At 23.3% G+C, this 12,674-nt stretch overlaps 1 protein-coding gene across 1 annotated transcript; it reads left to right on the plus strand.

The window, feature by feature from the left end:
* The first annotated feature begins 128 nt into the window (after positions 1-128).
* Positions 129-12,548, plus strand: LOC134831796 (ras-related and estrogen-regulated growth inhibitor). The gene is made up of 5 exons (XM_063845611.1): positions 129-237; positions 7,113-7,249; positions 7,334-7,492; positions 10,824-10,976; positions 11,885-12,548. The coding sequence occupies exons 1-5, from the start codon at positions 129-131 to the stop codon at positions 12,341-12,343; spliced, it is 1,017 nt and encodes a 338-aa protein (XP_063701681.1). The 3' UTR covers positions 12,344-12,548.
* Positions 12,549-12,674: the final 126 nt, after the last annotated feature.

A 12,674-nucleotide genomic window follows, 5' to 3' on the forward strand; every position in this document is an offset into this window, starting at 1 on the left:
TGAAAAAAATTAACATCTGCTGATAATTAAAATATTTTAAATAAATTATTTTCTCGTTAAAAGTTTTGTGAAATAAACCAATGAAAAATGTCAAAAAACTAACTGTTCGAATTTGAAACTTTTTCATCATGAATTCAACTTCCCCGAAATCATCGTTAGCTAAATTGGGACTTCACTCACACAAGCAAAAGACATTTCGTCTCATGGTACTTGGTCAAAGCGGCGTTGGAAAAACTGGTAATTTTCTTCAAAAGTTGTAATTTTTTTTTCAAGGAACTACTCAATTGTACTTTGAGTGTATTTTTTTGACATGAATGTTTAAAAAGGGGACTCTTTGATGTTTGTTGGAACGGAAAAAATGTTTGAAAGCTCGCATTACATATTCGCGTGTTTGTGAAGAAAATCAAAGTTATTCGAGGAAAACAGCATGTGAGAACAGAAATATTTCCTTGTTTGATGGAGACGACTGGTTGTTTTTTAAATTAATTTTTTAACAATAAATTTAAATTTTTTAACATTATTTAAATCAAATTAATTAATTAAAAAAAATTAATAATAATTATTAATTTAATTTAATTTCTTAATAATTTTTTATTTATTTATTTTTTTAATAAAAAATTTAAAAATTATTTTTTTTTATTTTAAATATTTTTTAAATAATTAATTAATTTTAAAAAAATATCACTTTGAAAAAAATTAAAAAAAAATTAAATTTTTATTTTTAAATAGAATTAAATATTTTTTAAATAAAAAAATAATTTTATTTTAAATAAAATTAATTTAATTTAATTATTTATTTTATTTAATTTTATTTTTATTTAAATTATTTTAAATTCAACTAATTTTTTTTTAAATAAAAAATTTTTAAATAAAAATTATTTGTCAAGAATATAAAAAAAATAATTTTTCTTTAAAAAAAAAATGAAACATTTAACCTTTTAGCAAAAATTACGTCTCAAATATTTTTTTTATGTAACTGAGATATCAAAAAGGTGCAATACATAAACCACTTAAAACCTAAAAATGAACAAAAAAACAAATCTGTGAATGCCACAAGTTCAGTGTCACATGCCGTTAGCTTACCGAAGACGATCAAATTACACTTAAAACGTAACCCTTGTCTTATCTTTTGTCTACACTGCTGCCTTTCAACATCTTTTTTTTTTTTCTAAAAAAAAGTCTGAAATTTGATCTAGATTTATTTTATAACTTCACCGTATTTTATTAATTCATGGAAAAATTAAATAACAATTTCTGTTGCGCAATTTTCAGTCAACGATGACCTTATAGAATTTATCTCGTTACCGATACTTTCAGAAAATTTTTCTACTTGATATAAGGTTGCGAAGGTTGCTTTCAAGTTAAATATTGTTAGTTAAATGAGTTTTAATCCCATTTTAAATGAACTTTTTGTTCAATTAATTTTTCATGAAATTTTGAGTCGCACAATTGCCGTGAAAAAAAAATAAATAAAAAATTGGCAAGGATTGAAAATTCCAAGTGAACAATTTCACTTTGAACTCTGCGGCGTGCCATAGTAAATAAATAAAAAATAAATATTTACCGCCTCAAAAAGAAGGCGAATACTTTCTCAAAAAGGAATTCCAATAACGGTAAAATTGGATAAGAAAAGAAAGAGTGGGATGTAGACAGACCGTTGATACTTAGTATTGGAAAGGAATTTTCATTGTCGTCGATCCGCAAATATGAGAAAGCAAAAAAAAAACTTGAAAGTGTAATAAAAAATTCTATGGAGTAAAAATATTTTACGTCGTAGTAAAAAGTTTCTCTTCTGTTGTAGTAAGCTCTGTAAATAAAAAATGGATTATTCCTCCTATTTTTTCAGAAAAATTTCTTTTTATTCATTTATTTTAATTTTTTTTTTAATAATTAGGAATATTTATTATTCTTAATTTATTTAATTTAAAATAAATAAAATTTAATAATTAATTAAATAATTTTAATAAACCTAAATTAAAATTTTTAAATTCTTTTAAAATCATATTTGATATATATTATTTAATTATTAATATAAATAATTATTTTATTTAATTTAATTTAATATTATTATTTTTAAATAATTTTAATTATTATAAATAAATAAATAAAATTAAATAAAAAATAAATAATAAATTAAATTGAAAATAATATTATATTTTATTTAAAAGTTTATTAATTTTTTTATTAAAAAATTTCAGAAATAATTTTTTTTAAATTAAAAATTTTTTAAATAATTTTTTTACAATAATATTTTTTTTTAATTAAAAAAATTCAAAATTTAAATAAACAAAATAATTTTTTTTAAATTAAATTTTAATTAAATTTAATTTAGAAAAATTAAAAAATAATTTTTCAAATTGTAAAATTATCTCCTTTTTGACTCAAAGAGACCTTTCATGGTACACCTGAAATGTAAATACTTGTAGGTGAGTCACTCAATTACTGTTTCTTTTTCTGTCCGACACATTTCCACGTAAATTATTTATTTATTAATGTGCGATCAAAAACTACACTGTCACAGAACTACAAATGCACAAACAACGAGGAAATTGCTACCCCTACGTAATTAAAATGTCAATAAAGCTGTGGTGACCCAATTTTGACAACAAAACAAACAAATCAATTTGAGATCTCCCTCTGAAAAAATTATTTATGTAAATATTGAGGATTATTGTCGTTATTATTATTACAAAAAAATCACAACAATGATAATGAACAAACAGGAATGAAATTTAATACGGACAGTTGTATTTTCAGGGTCGCCATGAATGATGATGATGACGACGACGCGACATAAACACACACATTATAATAGTGAATAAATAAATCACAGTGATTTGCGTTGAATTGGGTGTCTTTGTGCTTTGCACCGATTGTGAGAGTGACACATTAAGTGTTCATTATGCGTTTCTTTGGATTTTTACTGAAAAAAGTTCCAAGAATCATTTTTTTATTCATTTGTTGGTTTTGTTGTTATTTTGTTCGATGAAAAAGAAATGTAAAAGTTTTTTGTTCATGATTAAAAAATTTTTTAAAAAGTAGAAAAAAATATTTCGAATATATTTTTTAATGAAGTTATGAAAAATTTCAAATTGTGTACTGGGTTAAAAATTTAAAATGCATTAAATTGAATCAAAACCTCAAATTATGGTTGAATTAATATTAAATAGTCTCTGAAATAATAATATTTATAACATTTTGTGAGAAATTTTCAAATACAGCATCTGCAGAAATTTTTAAATGTGCACTGGGTTAAAAATTTAAAATGCATTAAATTGAACCAAAAACTCTAATGTTAATTGAGATAAACTTCTGAAAGTGCTCTAAATGATAAAATTCATAAAATTTCATGAAAAATTTTCAAAATACCCTCAACAGAAATTTTAAAATGTGCATTGGGCTAAAAATTAAAACTTAAAAAAATTTAAGTGGACTGAATTAAAAAAATATTATTTAATATTAAAAAAAAGTTTGAAATGAATAATTGTCGAAGAAAAAAAAAAAAAATTATATTTCTCAACTTTTCAGTCAATAAATAAAAATCTTATTTTTCACAAGGCTTGTTGACAATTGTTTACTGATATTGCCTTCAGATAACAAAATTTCTTGTAATTTGTGAAAGTTTAATAAATTAATTTATTTTTTAGTATTTGAAAAATAATTTGCATTCAAAATATTTTTAAAATTTTCATTTTTGAACTATTAAAAAATTTAGCTAAGATTAATTTAAAAAAAAATTAAAATTAAAAAAAAATAAATTAAATTTAAATATTCTTTAAATTAAGATTTTTTTAAATATTAAATATTAAAAAATAAAATTAATTAAATTTTTATTTTCTTAAATTTACCTAAATATTCAAAAAAAAAAATCTTTATGTCTTGAAAAAAATTTTTTTTTTTTGTAAAAAAAAGTAAAATAAAAATATTTAATAAATTGGAATCATTAGAAATTTATCAAAAACAAGAGATTAATTTCCCTTTAATTTAATTTTCTCATGAAACGCTGATAATAATTTTGTTACACAATAGTTAAATCCATCTTTTACCATCCGACAACGAAATTAACATTCATTGTGTCTGTTTTTCCCCTAAAACGAGAAAAAACATGACGAAGGTATGGGGTAAAATTTATGTTTTCACGGCAAACAACATTGTAGTTTTGGGTCCTGAGAAAATATTTGTCAGGCGAAAATTTGTTTTGTTTTTGTTTTGTTGTTGTCTTAGGAGATTAAGTCGAAGGACTCATAATTATTATTTTATTTTATTTCATTTCAACAAAAAAAAAAAAAAAATAAATTCAGTTAACCAAATAATTATTCAAAAGAAAGGAAATTCTAATTTAAGAAAAATTTTATTTTAATAAAAAAATTATTTATTTTTTGTCGGTAATGCGAGCCAGAACATTGACTTCAGAAACTTCTCATGAATAATTGATGGAATAATAAAGAAACCTCTTAAAAGAAATGTCTCAATTAGGAACAAAGACAGATTGAAAGGTCATGGCACGCGTTGGTCATTTGATATTTTTTTTATCGTCACATTTTTACTAACAATATTTCACGTCGTAAACAATTCACGAGAATCCCTCGCAAAATTATTTGTTTCATTAAATGTGATTTTCCATCGAAAAATGAATGAAACATGGAGACGCCTGGTTTTTTTTTCAAATGTGAAACTTTAAAATTGCTCGTTAGTGCAGAAAAATATTTAAATTATTCCAATTAAATGCTAAAAGTGGATAAATGATGGCACTCAATCTTGCTAGAAATTCACTTTTCACCTCTTGAAGTTACGTTACAATTTTTCTTCCTTCGCTTTTTATCGTGCCAACAATTTTCTCTCATGGCTGATTGTTTGCCAAGCCATTTACGATTAAATTTATTGCAGAAATTCAATGAAAATCGTCGCTAATAGAACAAATATTTTGCTCGCAGTAGCAAGTTACTGTCACAAATGTTGATTTTTTAATCAGTTTTGTGCGATGAGCTGAGCTGAAACCGCAAATCGAACCGCAGCAGCAATAAATGGACGACAAACGACGTGAAGCGTGATGCAAAGGGTGATGAATACTCGTAAACTTTGATTTATTCTCCGCGGTGTCGAGTTACAAGCTTAAATTTTATTCATTTGAATAAATTTATGGATATAAATAATTATTAATAATGAATCGGAGCAGCGATTTGACGTCGCGGTGAAAATTTTATAATTGGGAAAATTGTTTTGCACACAAATTAATGTTCAAAAGTTTTGAAGAAAAAACGCAAAGTCATGGTTCGACGCGTTTTTATGGCGAAATTTAAATTGAAAAGTCTGATTGAAATTCTTTGGAAATGAAAGTGATGAATTAAAAGTTGAAATGTAGGTGAGAGAAAATGGATTTTTGATGACGGTTGAATCAATGAAAATATGTTCTTATAGGTCAGGGTCATATTTTTTTATATTTTGTTATATAAGAAGTTTTTAATTAAAAATGTCTCGCGGTTTAATTAAGATAAAAGTCATTAAGAAAAATAATATAATAAAATTGCGATTTAAATGAGTTTTTATTTTTAATATAGTTTGAATAAATTTTTCATGCTTTATGATTTTTTTTTCATTAATTTTTTTTTTAAATTTTATTTAATTAATTTTTATTTTTATCAAATAATTAATTTTATTAAATAATTTAAATAATATTTTATTTATTTAGTTTTAAATTTAATTTTTTTCAGTTACTAATTAATTTTTACTTGACGATATTTTAATTTGTTTAATTTTAAAAATTATTGAATTTATTTTTAAAAAATATTTAAAAAAATAAATTATTAATTTTGAATAATTAAAATTAATTTTTTTTTAATAATTAAATAATTATTTAAATAATCATTTATTTTATTTAAATATTTTTTTAAGTGTATCTTGAAATTTTAAATTAATTTATTATTTTACATTAATTTTCAAGTAAAAATTAATTAATAATTGAAAGAAAATAAATTCAAAAATAAATAAATAAAATATCCATTAAATTATTTAAAAAAATTAATTATTTGATAAATTGATTTTTCTTTATTTAGGTTTATTATTATTTTATTAGATTAAATATTTTAAATATTTTAGTTTATATTTTTTCAGTTTATATAAAAAAAAATTAATTCAGAATTGTATTGAAACAATTTTTTATTAATTTTTTTGTTAATCTATTTTTTATTAAATTTTTTTTTTAAATATTTTTTTAATTTTAATTCAAATTTTTTAAAATGATATTAAAAAAAATAATAATATAAATTAAAAAAAATAATAATTTAAATCCAAGTTTTTATCAAACCCATAGTTTTTCGTATTTTTTTATTTTACTTTATTAAATAATTTTTTAAAATAAATTTTAATTTTAATTAAATTTTTTTAAATATTTATATTTATACCAAAATATTTATACCTAAACCCATTATTTTTCTAATTTTTATTTATTTTATTTTTTTTTATTTATTTAATTTAAATTATTTTTTATATTTTGAAAAATATTAAAATTTTAACGCCATTAAAAAATATTCTCTTTTATAACTTTGGTAATAAAACTCAATAAAAAGGTAACTCAACACCTTTTTCAATTTTTAACACGAACAAAATTCTATTTAAATATTAAAGAAAATTATTCAGAAGTTATTCTTCAAAATATATGTCCTTTTCTCCCTTTAAATATTCTGATATAAAATATTCAATAAAGACTTTTGTTTTTCTACGAAAAGGGTGAGAAAGGAATCAGTTAAATTTATTAAAAAACTTTCAATTTATTCATGTAGCTCGTTACTTTTAATTACTTCCTTGTTTATCGATGACCTAAATATCCTCTTTAAACAATCGAATTTTTCCATAAAATCAAAAACACTTGAGGTTTTGTGTCTCAATGAAAATCTTCTTATTCATTTTTTTTTCTAAAGAAACGACGTAGAAAAATTTCAATAAAATTTGTCAAAAGTAAATAAATAAAATAAAATTACTCTGGAGAAATTTCTATTTCGTGGAACCTTTTTCAATTATTTTTTTTTTATATTTTTGCTCATTTTTCGGTCTTTAATCTTTTTTTTTTGCATGTTCTCAAAAACAAACAAATAAACAAAAAATCGATGCGATAGCTATGGTAGTACGATTTATCACAAGACGTTTCATTGGAGATTATGACCCGAATTTGGAGAAGGTCTACACGCACAACACTGTCATCGATAACGACGTCGTCCTGTTTGAGATATTGGATGCCACGGGACAAATGAACGTAAGTAGATGAAGGAATATTTAAGCGCACGGGGTAGAAAAATAATTTGTTTGTCATTTTTTTTTTGTTTTTTTTTTTTTGCAGGAAGCGGACAGCATTACGTTGGAGGCGAACATCCGATGGGCCGAAGCATTTATCTTAACGTATTCCGTGACAGACAAGTGTAGCTTTGACGAGTGTAATCGACTGAAGTTCCTCATTAATTACAATAAGCGACGTCGTAGACTGGGAACGAATCACAAGGTAAGTGGCGACACGTGGTTTTTTGATGTTTTCGACGCAAGGGGGAGAGAAAAAAACATTTAAAAAAATATATAAAATAATTTTAAAAAAATATACAAGCATATTAAAATAAAAAAAATTAATTAAAAAATATTAAAAAAAAATTAAAATTATTAAAAAAATATTTAAAAAAAAACTATTAAAAAAAATATTAAAAAAAAATAATTAAAAAATTATTAAATTTTTTTTTAAATATTAAAAAAATATGTTTTTTAATTATTTTTTTAAATATTTTTTTTAAATAATTTTTTTTAAATTTTTTTAAAATATTTTTTTAAATTTTTTAAAATTTTTTTTTTTTTTTTTTTTTTTTTAATTTTTTTAAAATAATTTTTTTAATAATTTTTTTAAAATAATTTTTTCAATAATTTTTTCATTAATTTTTTTGAAAAATTTTTTTTTATAATTTTTTTAAATATTTCTATAAACAATAGTAAGCATGGTGTTTTTTGTCGCACGCTTTTCCGTTTGTCAGACGTTTCTTTCGTGAAAAATGGCGAGAAAAATCCCGTGCAAGAGTTTCAGTGACACGGAGTTATGGAAATCGATGTGTCCCAAACCTGCTATTTACATAAAATTGGGAAATCCGGTATCGGATACTGTTTGCCCACGTTGCAGTACAAAAGTTTCTGTGGAAATTCCAGTTTTTCCAACGATTAATGACGATTCTTGTGCTCAAAATGAGCAAATTGGTGACATTTCTTTACAAAAATCCCAAAAATCGTTGAAAAGTTTACCGAAATTGGATGAAAATCAGAATTCTTCGTTGGAATCTGTCTCAACTGACGAAATAATTCACTTGCTTCCCATGAAATCGGTGACTTATTATGCTTCTTATGTCACTCATGATCCCCCGAAGCCCAAAAAGGAGAAACATTTGAACATGCGGATCAAAGACGAGATAAAAATCGACTTAAAACGTGAAAAAACTGAAAGTTTGTTGAGCTTACGTTGCAATAGTCGTCACAAAATCTGCCCGATTGAAGAAGTGACGGAAAGTTCATCGACCTCAAGTTTAAAAATTACGAAGGAACAAGAAGAAAAAGATCGCATCGACCAGATTTCAAGAATAATCGCAAATGCGATCACCAAAGCGAAAGATCGTCCTTCAACGAGACGAGGTTGGGTTACTGAAACTCCGAATGTTCGTTCAAAATGTCTCGATTCAACTTTTGAGGAGAAAAAACCAATTATTCAGATGAACTCGGTTTCAGTTACGCAAGTTCAGCCAGCGACTTCTTTCACACTCAAACGATTTCTCTCGGAAAAGCAAATTCCGTTGGAAACCACGGACGTCGATAAACTGCTTGACAACGAAATTACGACACATCGCACTGACTCGCTACCATCCACGATGGATATGACAAGTGTGAGTGTTGTGACATCCGGATGTTGTGTCGGAAAGTGCATTTCAAAACTTTTCAAAAGTTTCAGCAACAAGTCGTCGTCGTCGTCAAGCAAGAAGAAGAACAAAAACACGCGAAAGAAAGAAACTTGAGATATTTTTATTTTTATTACAAAACAAAAAAAAAATAATAATTTAAAAAGTTTGTCGTTGTTGACAACTGTGCATCGTGACGAGAAGCGTCTTCGAAAATAATTATACAAGTAATTAATTGATTGTCTAAAAATAATAAATGAACTTGTAACGAATTTTCTTCGATATAGTGAGCTTAATTTGGTAAAATAACAAGACATAGGTTGATACAATTGTGGAAAATGTTTCACTTTCTAAAGTGCTTTCAAATACTATTTTTTAGTTGAATTTCATAATTTTAATTTTTTTTTACTAAATTTTTTAACTTTTTCCAAAATTTTTGAAAATAAAAAAAAAGTTTGAAATACTTTTTTTTTTATACAAAATGACAAAATTTGAACAATTTTTGACCATTAATTAATATTTTTGTTTGATTTGAGTTTTTTTTTAAATTGATTTAAGAATATTTTAGATAAAATTGAAAAAAAAATAATATCGTAAAAAATTACTCTCAATTTTTTTTTTTTTTTTTTAAATTCAGTAATTTTCATTAAAAATGTTTTGTGAGAAGAAAATCCATTACAAAAAGTTTAATAAATTGTAAAAAAAAAATTATGAAAATTTCTTAAAATAAAATAAAAACGGTCAATTTTGATGACATTTTTAATTTTTTTTTTCTCATGTCCAATCCAATGTGGCAAAATAAAAAAAAATAATCAAAAATTAGCGTTTTTTTGGAGCTTTTTTTATGAAAAAAAAAAAAATATTTTGAATTCTTTTTGAAAATCTATTTGTATTAAATAAATTCGTTTCTTAAAAAAAAATTTTTCTCAACAAAAAAATCTGAAATTAATTTTAGTACAAAGCTTTTCATTTTCTTAATATTCTTTGTTTTTTTTTTTGTAATTTTAGTTTAAGATTTTTCAACTACTTACCGAAGTAAAAAATAATGGATAAAATAATCTCTCGTCCTAATTTTTTTCTGAATAATATTTTTTTCAATTTTTTTTTTTTAAGAAATTTATTAATATCTTTTTGTTTCATGTTATCAAAAGCCAATTTAAATTGAATTGTATTTCAAGGTTAAAATAAAAAAAAAAATTTCAACAAAATTTACCTTTTTTGGTAATTTTCATAATTTTTCAAAAATTTTGAAAAGTAATTTTTTTGAATGGGACAAAAAGTTCAAAAAAAATTGGAGCGGCCTAAACTTATTACCAAATTTATTTGTTTTTTTCAAATATTTCAAAAGTTTTTTAAAAATTCTTTTCTAAAAAAACGAAATTTTTTCTCTAAAAATTTTTTTCGAAAATCATTGAACTTATTTTTTCCAAATTTTTTAAAAATTGTTTTTTAAGAAAAAATAATTTTTAGTTGTTTTTTCAATTAGCCCAAAAGTAATTTTCCATTAGCCAGAAAGTAATTTTTATTTGGTGATTTGATTTCTTTATTTTTCCAATTTAATTTTAATTTAATTTAATTTTTCGTGAAGAATATTTAATATTTTAAATTAAATTTTAAAAAATGTTAGTTATTTATTTTTTATCTTAAGAAAAACTTACCCATAATAAAAATATGAAACATTTTTCCAACTTGTACTTACCTTAACAAAAGCAAATGAGGAACGTGACAAGTGCTTTTTCTCTCCATCAAGTGGGTTGTTGTTGTTGTATTATTATTATTTATTATTATTGTACTTAACGATGGGACTCTCCTCAACTCGATTCTACTTCACTCGCCATCATCACTAATATAATAATATTTATTCATTTTTCTTTCTTTCTTTCAAATTTTTTCTTCATTCCCACAAAAAAGGAAGGCTTTATCGATGTACCTGTTATACTAGTTGGCAACAAAATCGATCAATTTCATGATCGAATGGTGTCTACCGAGGATGGACAAAAGCGTGCGAAAGAAATTGCATGTGCCTGCTTTCATGAAATCTCCGTGAGAGAAAGCATTGAACAGGTAATTGAGTTTTGTTTTTTTTCCCGCAAAGAATTTATTCACGTGAATTGTTTGTGTTTTTCCATTTGTTTTCAACTGTGGGTTGTTGTACTTGTTTGCGTCAAAATACGGAAATAAAGTAGACACTTTGTTGACGGTTTCATAGAAACCTGAAGTACTTATTTTGTGCATCTTGAGAATAAAAGTTGAATTGTTATTGACTTAAAATTCGTATTAAAGGGAAAAAAATATTTTTTTTAATAAAAATAATTTTTAAAAATTAATAAATAATAAATTAAGTAAAATTTATTAAAAAATAAATTTAAATAAATTAATTAAAAAAAAATTAAATTAAATTAAATAAAAAAAATATTACTTAATTTAATAATTTTGATTATTTTATTTATTTATTTTCATTTAATTATTTTTTTTTAAATTAATTTATAAATATTTTTTAAAAACCATTTTTATTAAAAACAAATTTAAAATTAATTTTAAATTAATTTTAATTTTAAATAAATTAAATAAAATTTTTTTAAATATTTATTTTTATTAATTAAATAAATAAAATATTTATAAATTTATTTAATAAAATTAATTAATAAATTAAAATTAATTAATTAATAAAAAATAATTAAATAAATAAAATAATTAAAAAAAAAATTATTTAATAATTAATTTTTTTTATTTATTTATTTAATTAATTTATTTAAATTAATTAATTAAAATAAATAAATTAATTTAAATAAATAAAAAATAAATTTAAAAAATTATTAAATTAATAAATTTAAATATTAATAAAAAATAATTAAATAATTAAATAATATTTAACTGATTGAAAAATCTTAAAATATTAAAAAAAAAATAATTTTTAAAAAACTCACCCTAAATTTTCTAAATTTTTAATAAAAAATTATCTTTCTCCTCAGGTAACTTCCGTATTCCGCGATGCCTATCGATTTTGGCGCGTTCTTCACAAATACCCGAAACTCAAGCGATCCAGCAGCGATGTTCACGACCTCCATAACGAAGTCGAGCTCATCCTCAGTCCCGATAGCGTTCATTCCTACTGTGATTGCGACTTCAAGTCTCCGCATCCGCGAAACAACATGTACTTTCTCTCGGGGCGTCCCTACTTGCCTGAAAGTCTCGACGACAAAGACTCCGAAGAAGGAACCGAAAATAGTGACAAACAATGTTGCAGCATTGGCGGAAGCAACAACGAAGATCCCTTTCGAAATCGTGCCTCGACAGATGGAAATCTCTCACGACGCCCCCGCAAATGGAAATACCCGTCGTTTTCGGGCACTCTTGTATCGCCCCCTGCCCGGATCGAACGCCGCATGTCAATTTCCATGCGAGGCAGCAACACAAATGCGAGTTACTGAACGCACCCTTAGATGTATAAATTTGTATAAAATGCCATTTTTAATGATGGATCAAAATGAACGAAGCTTTATTCTAAAGTTTTACACAATTTTTACATGGAACTGTTGTCCATTTAGGAATTCTTACAGTATTGCTCAGGCGAAAAAAAAATATTTTTTCATGTGCGTGCGTTGTGTGTCTGTTTTTTGCTATGTTTGTGCTTTGTACGTGAAATATTTACGATATTTATTCATAAGTGAAGGAAAACAGAACAGAAAAAGACATTTTTGTAAATTTTTTGTCTACTTAAATAATTTAATGGACCAATAAAGTCGCTGTTTTTACGAATTT

The sequence above is a fragment of the Culicoides brevitarsis genome, chromosome 2 (assembly GCF_036172545.1).
Source record: "Culicoides brevitarsis isolate CSIRO-B50_1 chromosome 2, AGI_CSIRO_Cbre_v1, whole genome shotgun sequence".
In the NCBI taxonomy this organism is placed as follows: domain Eukaryota; kingdom Metazoa; phylum Arthropoda; class Insecta; order Diptera; family Ceratopogonidae; genus Culicoides; species Culicoides brevitarsis.

What these genes read in the sequence shown, in the direction of transcription:
- LOC134831796 (XM_063845611.1), top strand. Translation starts at nt 129, where the DNA reads ATGAATTCAACTTCCCCGAAATCATCGTTAGCTAAATTGGGACTTCAC. An exon ending in AAGCGGCGTTGGAAAAACTG is followed by an intron (nt 238 to 7,112) that starts GTAATTTTCTTC and finishes TCGATGCGATAG; the next exon opens with CTATGGTAGTACGATTTATC. An exon ending in GACTGGGAACGAATCACAAG is followed by an intron (nt 7,493 to 10,823) that starts GTAAGTGGCGAC and finishes CCCACAAAAAAG; the next exon opens with GAAGGCTTTATCGATGTACC.